The 12,500-nt window shown below is 41.7% G+C and overlaps 1 protein-coding gene across 5 annotated transcripts in view; it reads left to right on the top strand.

Annotated features, from left to right (window-relative positions):
* SLC4A8 (solute carrier family 4 member 8) overlaps positions 1-12,500 on the top strand; it is a 228,456-nt gene that overhangs the window by 42,028 nt on the left and 173,928 nt on the right. For all 5 annotated transcript variants that reach the window (XR_009211717.1, XM_058433741.1, XM_032143428.2 and 2 more), the window contains exons 12-16: positions 3,448-3,622; positions 4,226-4,359; positions 5,105-5,350; positions 8,143-8,248; positions 8,834-8,995. Coding sequence is in view for 4 of the 5 variants with exons in the window: in XM_058433741.1 (XP_058289724.1) it covers positions 3,448-3,622; positions 4,226-4,359; positions 5,105-5,350; positions 8,143-8,248; positions 8,834-8,995 (823 nt within the window). In the remaining variant the exon portion in view is untranslated. The remainder of the gene's footprint in view (positions 1-3,447; positions 3,623-4,225; positions 4,360-5,104; positions 5,351-8,142; positions 8,249-8,833; positions 8,996-12,500) is intronic.

Below are 12,500 nucleotides of genomic sequence, written 5' to 3'. Positions count from 1 at the left end.
AGGGTTAAGACAGGTCTTAAACCTCCCTGATATTGACTAAGGCAGGGATGCCATAAGTAACAAAGAAGGAAATATGACTAGAGTGTTCCTAGGCCAGAAGCTCCTCAGCAAGGAGGGTGCTCTGGAAAGGGATTTTGCAGGGTAGATTTCTGTCCCTTATTGGGGATGCCACTTTTGGGAAGGGTTAATGGAAAAAAGAATCAGGAGCTGCTATCTCGATGATCCCCCCACACTTCAAACAGGTTTCTTCCAAAGCATACCAGACAAATGGATGGCTGGCCTGTTTCTAAAGCCCTCCAGGGAAGGGCTCCTTAAGTCAATGCTCCAGAGCCTAGTGACCCTCTACACGGGTAAGTCCTTTCTTGCATCAAACTTAAATTAAACTCATATCCCTGTGTGCCTCCTGCCCCAGAAAACTTGAATGTGAAGGACAGTGTTGAAAGGGAAAGGAAATCCCAAGTACAGAAAGAAGCATCCATGCCTGATGAATATCTATTGTAGATGTGCAATCATAGTCTGATTTTATGCATGAATGAGGTATGAGGCTGACTCCATAAAGTGTTCAGAAATTATTTTATTAATTTATAGTTATACCATCCATATGAGCCTCAGATCTTTCCCCGCCTTTTAATCACTGCCAGACAGATAGATGTCTTCCCTTTCTATGGCTTCTCAGAAATCCATTTCACATAAATCTTTTGTCTGTTGCTCACAGACACTCCTCTCCTCCTGTGTCTAGGGGCTGAGTATTCATGGCAACATCTCAGGTAGCCTCAGAGTGTGTGTGTGTGTGTGTGTGTGTGTGTGTGTGTGTTTGTGTGTGTGTGTATGTGTGTGTAGGGGGTCACTATTATACAGGGAGATTCTTCTCACAGAATTGTGCTTTCCAGAGGAAGGTGACTGGTAATGAAGAGGTGATAATCGCATGGTAATAAGATGCTATGTTAGCTAAGAACCCAGAAATACTTGAGTCTTTCCCCAGATAAATTATTGCTGCCTACAAGGTTATTGAGGGGCTATTTACCTAGAGGAGAAAGCAAGACAAAGTGACACTTTATTACTAACTGAACCATTGGCCCCAAACCCTGAAGCAGAACTCATGATTTAGGCTAGACCATGTACATAGCTTCTTTACCTGAGCTAGGTTTGCCAGATAGGCTAAAACTAAGGCAGGTCACAAGGCTGGCTTTGCTTCTCTTCCCTAAGCCCAGCTTACTGCTGTAAGCTGAGGAAGGGTGAATCCCAACTATACCCACCAGAACCAGAGGAAAAGAGCAGGTGGGTGTCTGTCCTGTGTCCACCTGCACACCCATTATACTAGCTAGATGAGAGAGACTGTTCCAGGAGAAAGAGCTGGCTGGATCTTCTCCCCTGGCATACAGATCCCAGGCCTCCTCATACTCCTCCAGGCTTCTAGGTGAGAGAAGGAAAGAAAGAGCTCGCCAAGCCTCCTTCCGTGAGAGAGTAGCTTGTGTGTTTTTTAAAAATAGTTTTTTATTATAGAAAATTTCAAACATATAAAAAAAGAAGGGAGAATACTTTAATGAACCCCCATGTACCCATCAACTATTACCAACATTTTGCCAATCTTGTTTCATCTATTTCTTCTCACTTAATTTTATTTTTATGTTTTCTAGATTATTTTAAGCCAAATCACCGACATATCATTTTACCTGCAAATACTTCAGTATGCATCTCTTTAATTAGGACATTAAAAAAATTATCATGCCATTATCAAATCTAACAAAATTAACAATCATTCTTTACATTGTCTAATGCTCAGTTCTTATTAAACTTCTTATGATTGTTAGCAACATCTTTTTAGAGTTCATTTGTTTGACATAGGAGTCAAAGTTTGCATTTGGTTATTATGTTCCCATTCTGTAATAGTCCTTTTCCCTTTTTTCTATGCCATTTATTGGTAGAAGAAGCCAAGTGATTTGTGCTGAGTGGCTCTTTTTGTTATTCACCTGACAGCCCTCACCCTGGTGCAGTGACTCCACTCTTAGAAAAAGTGATTGAATTGGGAACACATCTCCTCCTTAGTGTGGGATATCTTGGTCTTGGTCTGTCTCATCTTTGAGAAGAGGAGGGGGCCCTGAAGTCCTGCCACCAAGTCCTGTTGATTCTACCTCCTGATTAGCTCTTGAATCCATCCACTTTTCATCCTAATCTATGCTCCATTCATCATACTACCACAGAGTGGTCCTTCCAGAATGTATGTTTGGTTATGTCACTCCTCTGTTTATAGTTCTTCAGTAACTTGACATCCTATTAGGATAAAGTTTTAATTCCTTAAAACCATTTCTGGCCGGGTGTGATGGCTCACGCTTGTAATCCCAGCACTTTGGGAGGCCGAGGCGAGCAGATCATGAGGTCAGGAGGTCGAGACCATCCTGGCTAACATGGTGAAACCCCGTCTCTACTAAAAATACAAAAAAATTAGCCGGGCATGGTGGCGGGCACCTGTAGTCCCAGCTACGGGAGGCTGAGGCAGGAGAATGGTGTGAACCCAGGAGGCGGAGCTGCAGTGACCAGAGATTGCGCCACTGCACTCCAGCCTGGGCGACAGAGTGAGACTCCGTCTCAAAAAAATATATAAAAATAATAAATAAAACCATTTTTAAGGCCTTTTTGACTTAGCTTCTCCAGCCTTGTCTATTGGCATTCACCCTTCACACCGTATTATCCACTCATATCTCTCAGCACCTTGATCCACCAAGCACTCCCACCTCTAAGTGTCACCCATGTTGGCCCCTCCCCTCTGCCTCATCTGCTTAACTACCAGTCCCTCCCTGAAGTCATGGCTGAAATGCCCCTCCCTGCTCTATGCCACCATAGCACCCTCACAATACTGCCTGTCTCCTGCACTAGACTTGGTCCTGGAGAGCAGGGCTGTTCATGTCTTGCTCATTGCTGCATCTCCAGTACCTGGCACAGTGCTTGGCACCAAGTATCTGCTGCTACTTGTCAATTGCATGAATGAATTATTTATACACATTTCTCACAATTAAGGGGGGTAGTTGTTCAGAGTAAGAAAGTGCATATGATAGGGGCTTTTTTATCTAGAAAACATTTAATAAAACTAGTAATTTTAATACCTTAAGTTGGTTTTGCACATTTCCTCCTAACAGCTCAGAATTTAAAGTCTGAAGCTAAGACTTGCTTTCATGTTAATTTTTTTGAACTTTTTATTGAATGGATAATATGCATATCTAAATTAATTCTTTGTATGTTTAGGATATTCATTCAAATTTACCTAAGTCATACCCTCGGTCGCAAAGAGACTCTGTGCTGACCCAAGAGAGATATCTGTACTGGGGTCACACTGAAGCCAAAGTCTTACCTCTAAACAGAGCACATTTGAAATGCTTTCACATGTGTGCTGTTTACATGCTTTTAGGGAAGAGGGACAGTGTTAGAGGCCTGTCTGTTGTGTTTCCACAGGCTATTTGGGGGCTTGGTGCTGGACATCAAGCGGAAGGCCCCCTGGTACTGGAGCGACTACCGGGATGCACTCAGCTTACAGTGTTTGGCCTCCTTTCTGTTCCTGTACTGTGCCTGCATGTCACCTGTCATCACCTTTGGGGGATTGCTTGGAGAAGCCACTGAGGGACGCATAGTAAGGACTTTTAACCACTTCTAATGACCCCAAACAAGACCTAAAATATTGTGGCGGCAGCCAAGTCCACTGTGGGGGAAATTACCTGGTCTAGGACTGAAGAGATTGGATTTTTCCTCTGAATTACCGTGGTCTTCTGACATCACCCCAAAGAGCAACACAATCCTCTCTCTACAACAGACTCTCCTGCTGGAACATCAACTTCAGTAGCTGGTTGCCCAGTTGAATTTTCTGTTGCCTCAGTGATGGAAAGTGGATATATTGATGCCATTTTAAAATAAGATTTAAAATGACTCTGTATGTGAGCTTGTAGTGTGAATGGTATCACTGTGCTTTCTATCTATTTTCAAATACTGAATTGAGTCACTGAAGAATAGGAGTTAGTTAAGGAATCATGTGTCAATGGATCTGGGCACCTGAATTATTAAAGTAGTATCTGTTTACAGGAGTATTAGATGGTGTGTACACATCACTCTTGCTAAGATGAAATACAAGCAAATGGCCATCAAGGCACACAGGACAGCAAAGTCAGGAATGTAGCTAAGCCAACATTACTCTGTACTGATGGGCTATGGACTCAGTGATGCCTTTTTTTCCTCTCAGAGTGCGATTGAATCCTTGTTTGGAGCCTCCATGACTGGGATTGCTTATTCCTTGTTTGCGGGACAGGCACTCACCATCCTGGGAAGTACTGGACCAGTGCTTGTGTTTGAAAAGATTTTGTTCAAATTCTGCAAGTAAGACATTTGTTTTTCTGAAAACTCTAACCAGATTTAGTGATTATGCTGCCAGGATTAAATGTCAGGGTTCTACTCAGTACAGACAGGCAATATCATTTTGGATTGTAAGAAACCTGAAAGGAGACCATCATTTGGTCTGTTGTCCTGCCCCCAGGTAGCACCATACCCAAAACAGCAGCTCTCCTATTCTTAAAGAACTTGATTAGTATTCCTCAGCCATTATTGAAGTCTTGGCTTTTTATCTTTAAAAAGACTTTCCCTAGCTAATTCAAACTTCTCCATTTCCATTGTGAGTCAATTTTTAATTTGGCCTAATATCCTCCCCCTGCTTTTTTTTTTTTTTTTTTTTGCTAATGGGGCACAAGAGTGCTTGGTTTCCCTACTTTTCCTATACAATCTTTTCTTTTTTCCTTTTGTATTTCAAGTAGCAGCTCATGGGACTATGGCCAGCCCCTTTTTTTCTTAACTGCAAGAATAAGATCATAATTACATTAAGTAGTAATGGCAGGAATGTATATGAGACAATTTCTTTTTTCAGTTTTCGTATCCTTGCCCATATCCTGTGAGGCAAATCTGTATCATAACTGTGCCAGAGCATTATTTAGAAGTAAAATACAATCAGAATTAGGGATAAACTGGGTTCCAGTGCTGGTTTAGATGAGATGAATTAACCACATTTCTGACTCCTTGTCTCTTAATGCCATCCATCCATGTGTTCTGATGAACTTTGGTCTTGTTTCAGAGACTATGCGCTTTCATACCTCTCCCTGCGAGCTTGTATTGGACTGTGGACCGCTTTCCTGTGTATTGTCCTTGTGGCAACTGATGCCAGTTCCCTTGTCTGCTACATTACCCGTTTCACTGAAGAAGCATTCGCCTCCCTAATTTGCATTATTTTCATCTATGAAGCAATAGAAAAACTGATTCACCTGGCAGAGACCTACCCCATCCACATGCACAGCCAGCTGGACCACCTTAGCCTCTATTAGTAAGTGTGCTTTCTGCTTATTTTTAAAAATTGAGCAAAGGGCCTGAGTTTAATTGCTGATGTAGAGTGCTAGGCAGTGCTTACAGCTTCTGGTCAAGAAGTGTCTTGCCCTTTGGGAAATGGATCTCAGATACGGACAAGGAGTATTGGAGGGCTGCCAGAGGAGAACAATCAAAATTGTTGACAGAGAAGATCGACTAGAAGTGAAACACAGAGGGGACTCAAGAAATGCTTTCCAGACCATGTCTTTTGGTTCTAGGCACTGAAACAAAAATGGGCTGCAAATGTAGCAGGGAGAATTTGAGTTAGTTATGGGGAGGAACTTCTTTTGCAAGGACTTGTGAGCCTCTGGACTATGTTATCAAGTGAGAGAATGGACTCTCTCCTTTGTTGAAATGAAGGACTCTCTTTCTCTGAAAGTATGTACAGGCAACTCTTAGGAATTATTAGGTGAAGATATATTAATCATTCCTTTCAGATCCAGAAGTGTCTCACACTGTATCATAAAGATCCAGGAGCCTACTTACTTCCTAGATTTCAACTCAAGAGATTATGATTTCTTTATGTGTTCAATATGGTTTGGATCACTTGGAAAAGAAACACGGTATCTGGCTGTGTTTTCAACCATCTAGGACACTCTGGTCCTATAAACATTTCTTCTCTGGAATAGTATTCTCCAAATTATGACTAAAGATCCTCTTCCTTTAGCTCTGTACATCAAGTTCTGGCTGTACAGTTCTGATGTGGAGGATCTGGTTGTGAAATGAACAACTTCAGTCTGAAACTGTCTCAGAAGAGAGAGTACACTGCCTGGAGGCATCTGCGGACCAGCGACAGATACACTTTCATCTATTCTAGTTATTCACTCATTAACCTTTTAAAAATCAGAATTAATAAATAATTTATTAGAACTTTATTTTACTAGAAAGTAGCAATGATTAGGGAGTATCATCTTCAAAGCGTAGCGAATTGTCTCCTATTGGCATTAGAGTTCTCATTTCTGTAAGGTTGATTCTTTGACCTCTTTTTATCATTATTTTCTTTGTTTAACAAATATTTATTGAGCACCTATTATGTACCAAGCACTGTTTTAGGCCTTGGAAACACAGTGGCAAACATGACAAAGGATCTGTCTTTATGAGGCTTATATCGGAGAAGACAGGCAAAGTGACCAGCCCTGGACTGAGTAGACTTTGGTTCCAGAAACAAATCCTTTGTTAATAAAGCTCAAGATGATATTTTTTTTAGTCGCATTCTACTGTTAGTTCATATGGCGCTGATGTGAAGCTAGAACTCCTTAACTCTTTAAATGATTTTATGTTAATATGTATGTAATTGATTTTTTAAAAATATAGTTTATTTTTTAAAGCAGTTTTAGGTTCACAGCAAAGTTGAACAGCAGGTACAGAGAGTTAGCATATACTCTCTACCCCAGCACACGCACAGTCTCCCCCAGTATCAATATCCCACACCAGAGTGGTAAGTTTGTTACAATCAGTGAACCTACACAGACACATCATTGCCACCCAAAGTCCATAGATTACATTAGAGTTGACTCTTGGTGTTGTACATTCTATGGATTTTGATAAATGTATAATGACATGTATCCTCCATTATAATATCATACAGAATACTTTCACTTCCTTAAAAATCTCCTGTGCTCTGCCAGTTGCTCTCTCCCTCCCCCCAACTCCTAACAACCACTGACCTTTTTATGTCCTTATAGTTTTGAATTTTCCAGAATATCAGGTTGGAATCATACAGTATGTAGCCTTTTCAGATTGGCTTCTTTCACTTTTAATATGCATTTAAGGTCCTCTGTTTTTTCATGGCTTGGTGGTTCATTTCTTCTTAGTACTGAATAATATTCCATTGTCTGGATGTACCACAGTTTATTTATTTGGAATTGATTTTTTTAAACCTAAGTATAGGGCTTTATAGCTTTCCCTATTACTTTTCATTTTGTCAATTTCTTCCTATTATTCTAACCTGTCGAGAGCTTTTTGAATTTTAATTCAGTCATGCCATATCTTAGAAGGCATGCTTATTAAATTCACAGACCATACAAAGTTAGTGGGGATGGCTGTGTCAGTTGACCATATTGGGAGCCAGGTCAGGCATGAAGCATGCTGGGACTGGGAGGCAACATGGTGGCCGGTGGCACAAGTGTGGTCTGGTCTGGTCTGGTTTGGCTGGAGTAGGAGGCCTGGGGAAGCTAATGGAGTTTCTAGGTCTGGCTCTACCATGAGTGGCCAGGGAATGGCCAAGGTAGTGGGATATTACCAAAGATAACTCAGTGTCAGGAAGTGCTTACATCACGATTCCAGGAGACTCTGACCTTTAGAACAAGAGCATGACGAAGTGTATAGAGAATAAGATATTCAGGCTTGGAAGAAGTTGTTGAGAAGTAAGTGGGATATCGAGACCTCCTTGCTATGTAGATTAAATTTCATAGCAAGAGCCTAAGAAATCAGCAAAAACAAAAACAAAAACAAAACAAAACAAAAAGCAAAACAACCAATCAGGACTCATTCTGGGCACATCATGCCAAATGTGGTTATCAGCACAGTTTAATCCAAGACCCACGGGCTGATTTGAGTCAAACTTTAGTAATGACTGACTGAAAAATTAGAGTGTGATGGGGCCTACAGAGGGGCCTCAACTCCTCAGGTCTGAAGTATGCAAAGAAGCAGCAAGGCAGCTCCTGAAAGCCTTTAAACCAGTTGTTCTAAAAACATTTAACTGAGTATTTGGCTGTTTTCCTCAGGAATCTTTTTAATTTTTCCCCTCAGCTGCAGGTGTGCTCTCCCAGAGAATCCAAACAATCACACCCTCCAGTACTGGAAGGACCACAACATCGTGACAGCAGAAGTCCACTGGGCTAACCTGACTGTCAGTGTAAGTCTGGGAGCTGCCAGATATCCTAGCATTGTGACCACAGGTTTAGGAGGGACTTCTAAGTGAAAGGGAAACTCTGGCCAAACTCTGGCATTTACCGAAATAAAGCTTTTTAAAAAACAATTCTTACTTTCTTTCATCCTTTCAGAATTTTTCTTGTATGTTAAGGGAGAAGATTATCCTTCTCTTTTCTCCCCCCACATCCTACCCAGTGACCCTTCACTAAGGATAGGTGGGGATGAAACCACGCAGGACAGGGGGCAGATCCAGACATGTAGGGTTGAAGAATGTTCAAGTTTGGAGGTCCTCTGTGATAAGAACAATATAAGTTGCCAGAGTCCTTCCAGAGCCTTGGAAGTAGTATTGTTCAGAACAGTTCTATGTCTTAGGACCATAAGTAACCACCCTACTTGAAAGTGGCCTGTGCAAGAGAGCACCCCGCAACTGCATAAAGGTCAAGGGGATGCCGCTTGCAGCCTCTGCTCCCAACAACCATGGGATGACAGTGAGTGGTGGACTCAGTAGGAAACAGCTATTTATTTGGTTGTGTCTGCCTTTCATCACCCGGAATGCTTATTCCTCCAGGAATGCCAGGAGATGCATGGAGAGTTCATGGGATCTGCGTGCGGCCATCATGGACCCTACACTCCTGATGTCCTCTTTTGGTCCTGTATTCTCTTTTTCACCACCTTCATCCTCTCAAGCACCTTAAAGACGTTTAAGACAAGCCGTTATTTCCCAACCAGAGTAGGTAGCATGTTCATGCATTTCTTTCATGTTAGAAGCAAATATAACAACCTCTTCTCAGCCTCTATGCTGCTTATGGGGTTAATTGGCCAGGTGGAGAACTCCAGGTGTCCTGATGAGCCACACTGGCATTCTCTCCTAGTGTCTGGCAGCCTCTTTTATAGATCTGTTGTTGGGAATGAAGGGTTAATACTTAAAACCTTTTTGGTTTACAAGTGCCAGTTAAGGTTAAGGTGGTAGTGATGGTTTTTTAAAAGTTATTAAGTCTTATTTCCAGAATGCTGTTACGTTTCATTTCCAGAATTCTGAGACACTTAACACACAATAGCTACAGCTGGCTCCTGAATACAGTAAATTGTGGTTGTGACCTTGGATACTTTAGGGGACCCAAAAATCTTCTCCCAGGGGTGGCTTTTTAAATAGCTTATGAAATCACTGGTGACACTGACTGCAGCAACCAGCATGCTCCTAACTTAGTTTGTATGACTGTTTGAAATCTCAGCAACCTTTCCATGATGCGGATAGCATTGTTTGTATTATGAGCAAGGCTTCTGCCAGTTTTGGCACGGCAAGGTTAGAGGCTGAGTGTGGAGTAGCTACATGGGCCATTTCTTTGAAAGGGAACTTGAGAAGGTGGAGAATGGCTACTGGGACCTCATCACAGAAAGTTAACACTGAAAAGAATAAGTGCGTGAATTATTTACATCCTTCAGTCACATGGAACTATCTATAATAAATGACCATTACATTTGCCATGTCAAAAATATAAAAGGAAGATGGGTGATCTACAGTGACCACAAAGTTTGTGCCACAGAAAGGCCCCCTAAAAGCCTGGGTTACATGTACTTTTACCACAGTATGCCAAGCTAAACCTCAAACATATGAATCAGTGAGAAGAAGCCACATACCTTTTTAATTTGCCAAAAAGTTAGAACAGCCAGATATGAAGAAATACATTGCGTATTTGTAGTTTATTTAAAGAATACAATCATGCTGGGCGTGGTGGCTCACACCTGTAATCCCAGCACTTTGGGAGGCCCAGGCGGGTGGATCACCTGAGGTCAGGAGTTTAAGACCAGCCTGGCCAACATGCTGAAACCCATCTCTACTAAAAAAAACAAAAGTTAACTGGGCATGGTAGCACACGCCTGTAATCCCAGCTACTCAGGAGGCTGAGGCATGAGAATCGCTTGAACCCAGAAGGTGGAGGTTGTAGTGAGCTGAGATTGCACCACTGCACTCCAGCCTGGGCGACGGAGTGAGACTCTGTCTCAAAAATTAAAAAGTTAAAAAAAAAAAAAAAAAAGAGCACAGTCATTTGATGCCTTTTGATATAGAACTGAGAAGAAATTCGTATTAGTGATGATACACGATTGTAGATAGTTTTAATAAATGTTTAAGGAGAAGATAATATAAAAAAGGGTGTTCATTTTGCTGGCGAGAGATCTACCATCAGTACATCAAAAATGGGGATGTGCTCCCAGTCCTCTATTGGGGGATGGGTGCTAGCGGCCTTCAGAGAAACCTATTTATGTGGCCAGTGGTGTGGCCTTACCTGCAGTAAATGAAAAACCTTCTTGGTGTTTCATATAGAAAATCAGCTATTGGGTGGGGCATTATTTATGGCATTTTTTTCATTGCACACAATAATTTCTGACCTATACATGTATAATACAGCATTTTCTTTTTTTCTTTTTTCTTTTCTTTTCTTTTCTTTTCTTTTTTTTTTTTTTTTTTTTGAGATGGAGTCTTGCTCTGTTGCCAAGGCTGGAGTGCAATGGTACAATCTTGGCTCACTTCAACCTCCGCCTCCTGGGTTCAAGTGATTTTCCTGCCTCAGCCTCCAAAGTAGCTGGGATTGCAGGCATATATCATGCCTGGTTAATTTTGTATTTTTAGTAGAGACCAGGTTTCTGCATGTTGGTTAGGCTGGTCTCGAACTCCCAACCTCAGGTGATCCACCTGCCTCAGCCTCCCAAAGTGCTGGGATTCCAGGGGTGAGCCACCATGCCCAGCCAATACAGCATTTTCAATAAAAGATATTTTTAATTTAAATCATACAAAATTTCATAATATGATTTTGTGAATGTGTGTGAAAGTGTGAGACCTTTACAGTTCACTACAAAACCTGTGATGGTTTGGTTTTTAAAGGCTAAACAGTTGATATCAAGCAAGTAAATATTTTAATGAAACTGTAACTCAGGAACAGTTTAAAATATTAGTTTCCCACTTAGATTTCAAGGCGTAAAAAGGGCCGAGTTTATCCCTTTTAGTGCTGTCAAGAATTCATTTGGGTTTGTGATATTTGCTGGTACAATGCCGGATGCCCACAGCAGCATCATAGTGTACTTTGCCAAAGGTAGACAGATGCATTCTCTATTTCTCAGCAGTCATTTCCCCCAAAAAAGTATAATGTTTATTTTTAGTTAAAATAGTCTTGTTTTACCATGCCACATGATGACTCCCTGGAAGTTATCATGTGAAGTGCCCCAAATTTGTATTTTCTCATCTCTGAGCTCTTTGCCTGACTCCATTTCTACATTTTTCAGGGGCCAGAGGCTCATCTCTGCCATTTTTCCATGTATCACCTCCTGATTTGACTTACTGCTTATCTGCTGTGATTAGCAGTGTTATTTTGGACACTTTAAGAATTTCAGATGTGGCCAGGCATGGTGGCTTACATCTGTAATCCCAGCATTTTAAGGGAGGCCGAGGCAGGTGGATCACTGGAGGTCAGGAGTTCGAGACCAGCCTGGCTAACATGGCAAAACGCTTTCTCTACTAAAAATACAAAAATTAGCTGGGCATGGGCCAGGTGCAGTGGATCACGCTTGTAATCCCAGAACTTGGGAGGCCGAGGTGGGCGGATCACGAGGTCAGGAGATCGAGACCATCCTGGCTAACATGGTGAAACCCTGTCTCTACTAAAAATACAAAAAATTAGCCGGGCGTGGTGGCGGGCGCCTGTAGTCCCAGCTACTCGGGAGGCTGAGGCAGAAGAATGGCGTGAACCTGAGAGGCGGAGGTTGCAGTGAGCCAAGATCATGCCACTGCACTCCAGCCTGGGTGACAGAGCGAGACTCTGTCTCAAAAAAAAAAAAAAAATTAGCTGGGCATGGTGGCAGGTGCCTGTAATCCCAGCTACTTTGGAGGCTGAGGCAGGAAAATCACTTGAACTCGGGAGGTGGAGGTTACAGTGAGCTGAGATCACCCTACTGCACTCTAGTCAGGGCAACAGAGAAAGACTCCATCTTAAAAAAAAATTTCAGATGCAAAGAAACTTTATATGATATTATAAAAGACAATCCTTTCCATTTTGGTTATTTCAGTATTTTAGTTGCAACCTGGGATTAAATTAGAGTTTCAAATGTGATGAAAAGTAGAACGATAACATTCTGTAATTTTCCTACTGCTCTGCACCAAATTCCAGAGTCTCTGGAGTTTATATTTCAAATTATTCAGTTGAATGAAACAGGATTTATTGCTGTCTGCTTAACATATATTT

Source organism: Hylobates moloch, unplaced genomic scaffold, assembly GCF_009828535.3.
Source record: "Hylobates moloch isolate HMO894 unplaced genomic scaffold, HMol_V3 SCAFFOLD_22, whole genome shotgun sequence".
Taxonomy (NCBI): Eukaryota; Metazoa; Chordata; class Mammalia; order Primates; family Hylobatidae; genus Hylobates; species Hylobates moloch.
This window is presented reverse-complemented; position numbering and strand designations above follow the sequence as displayed.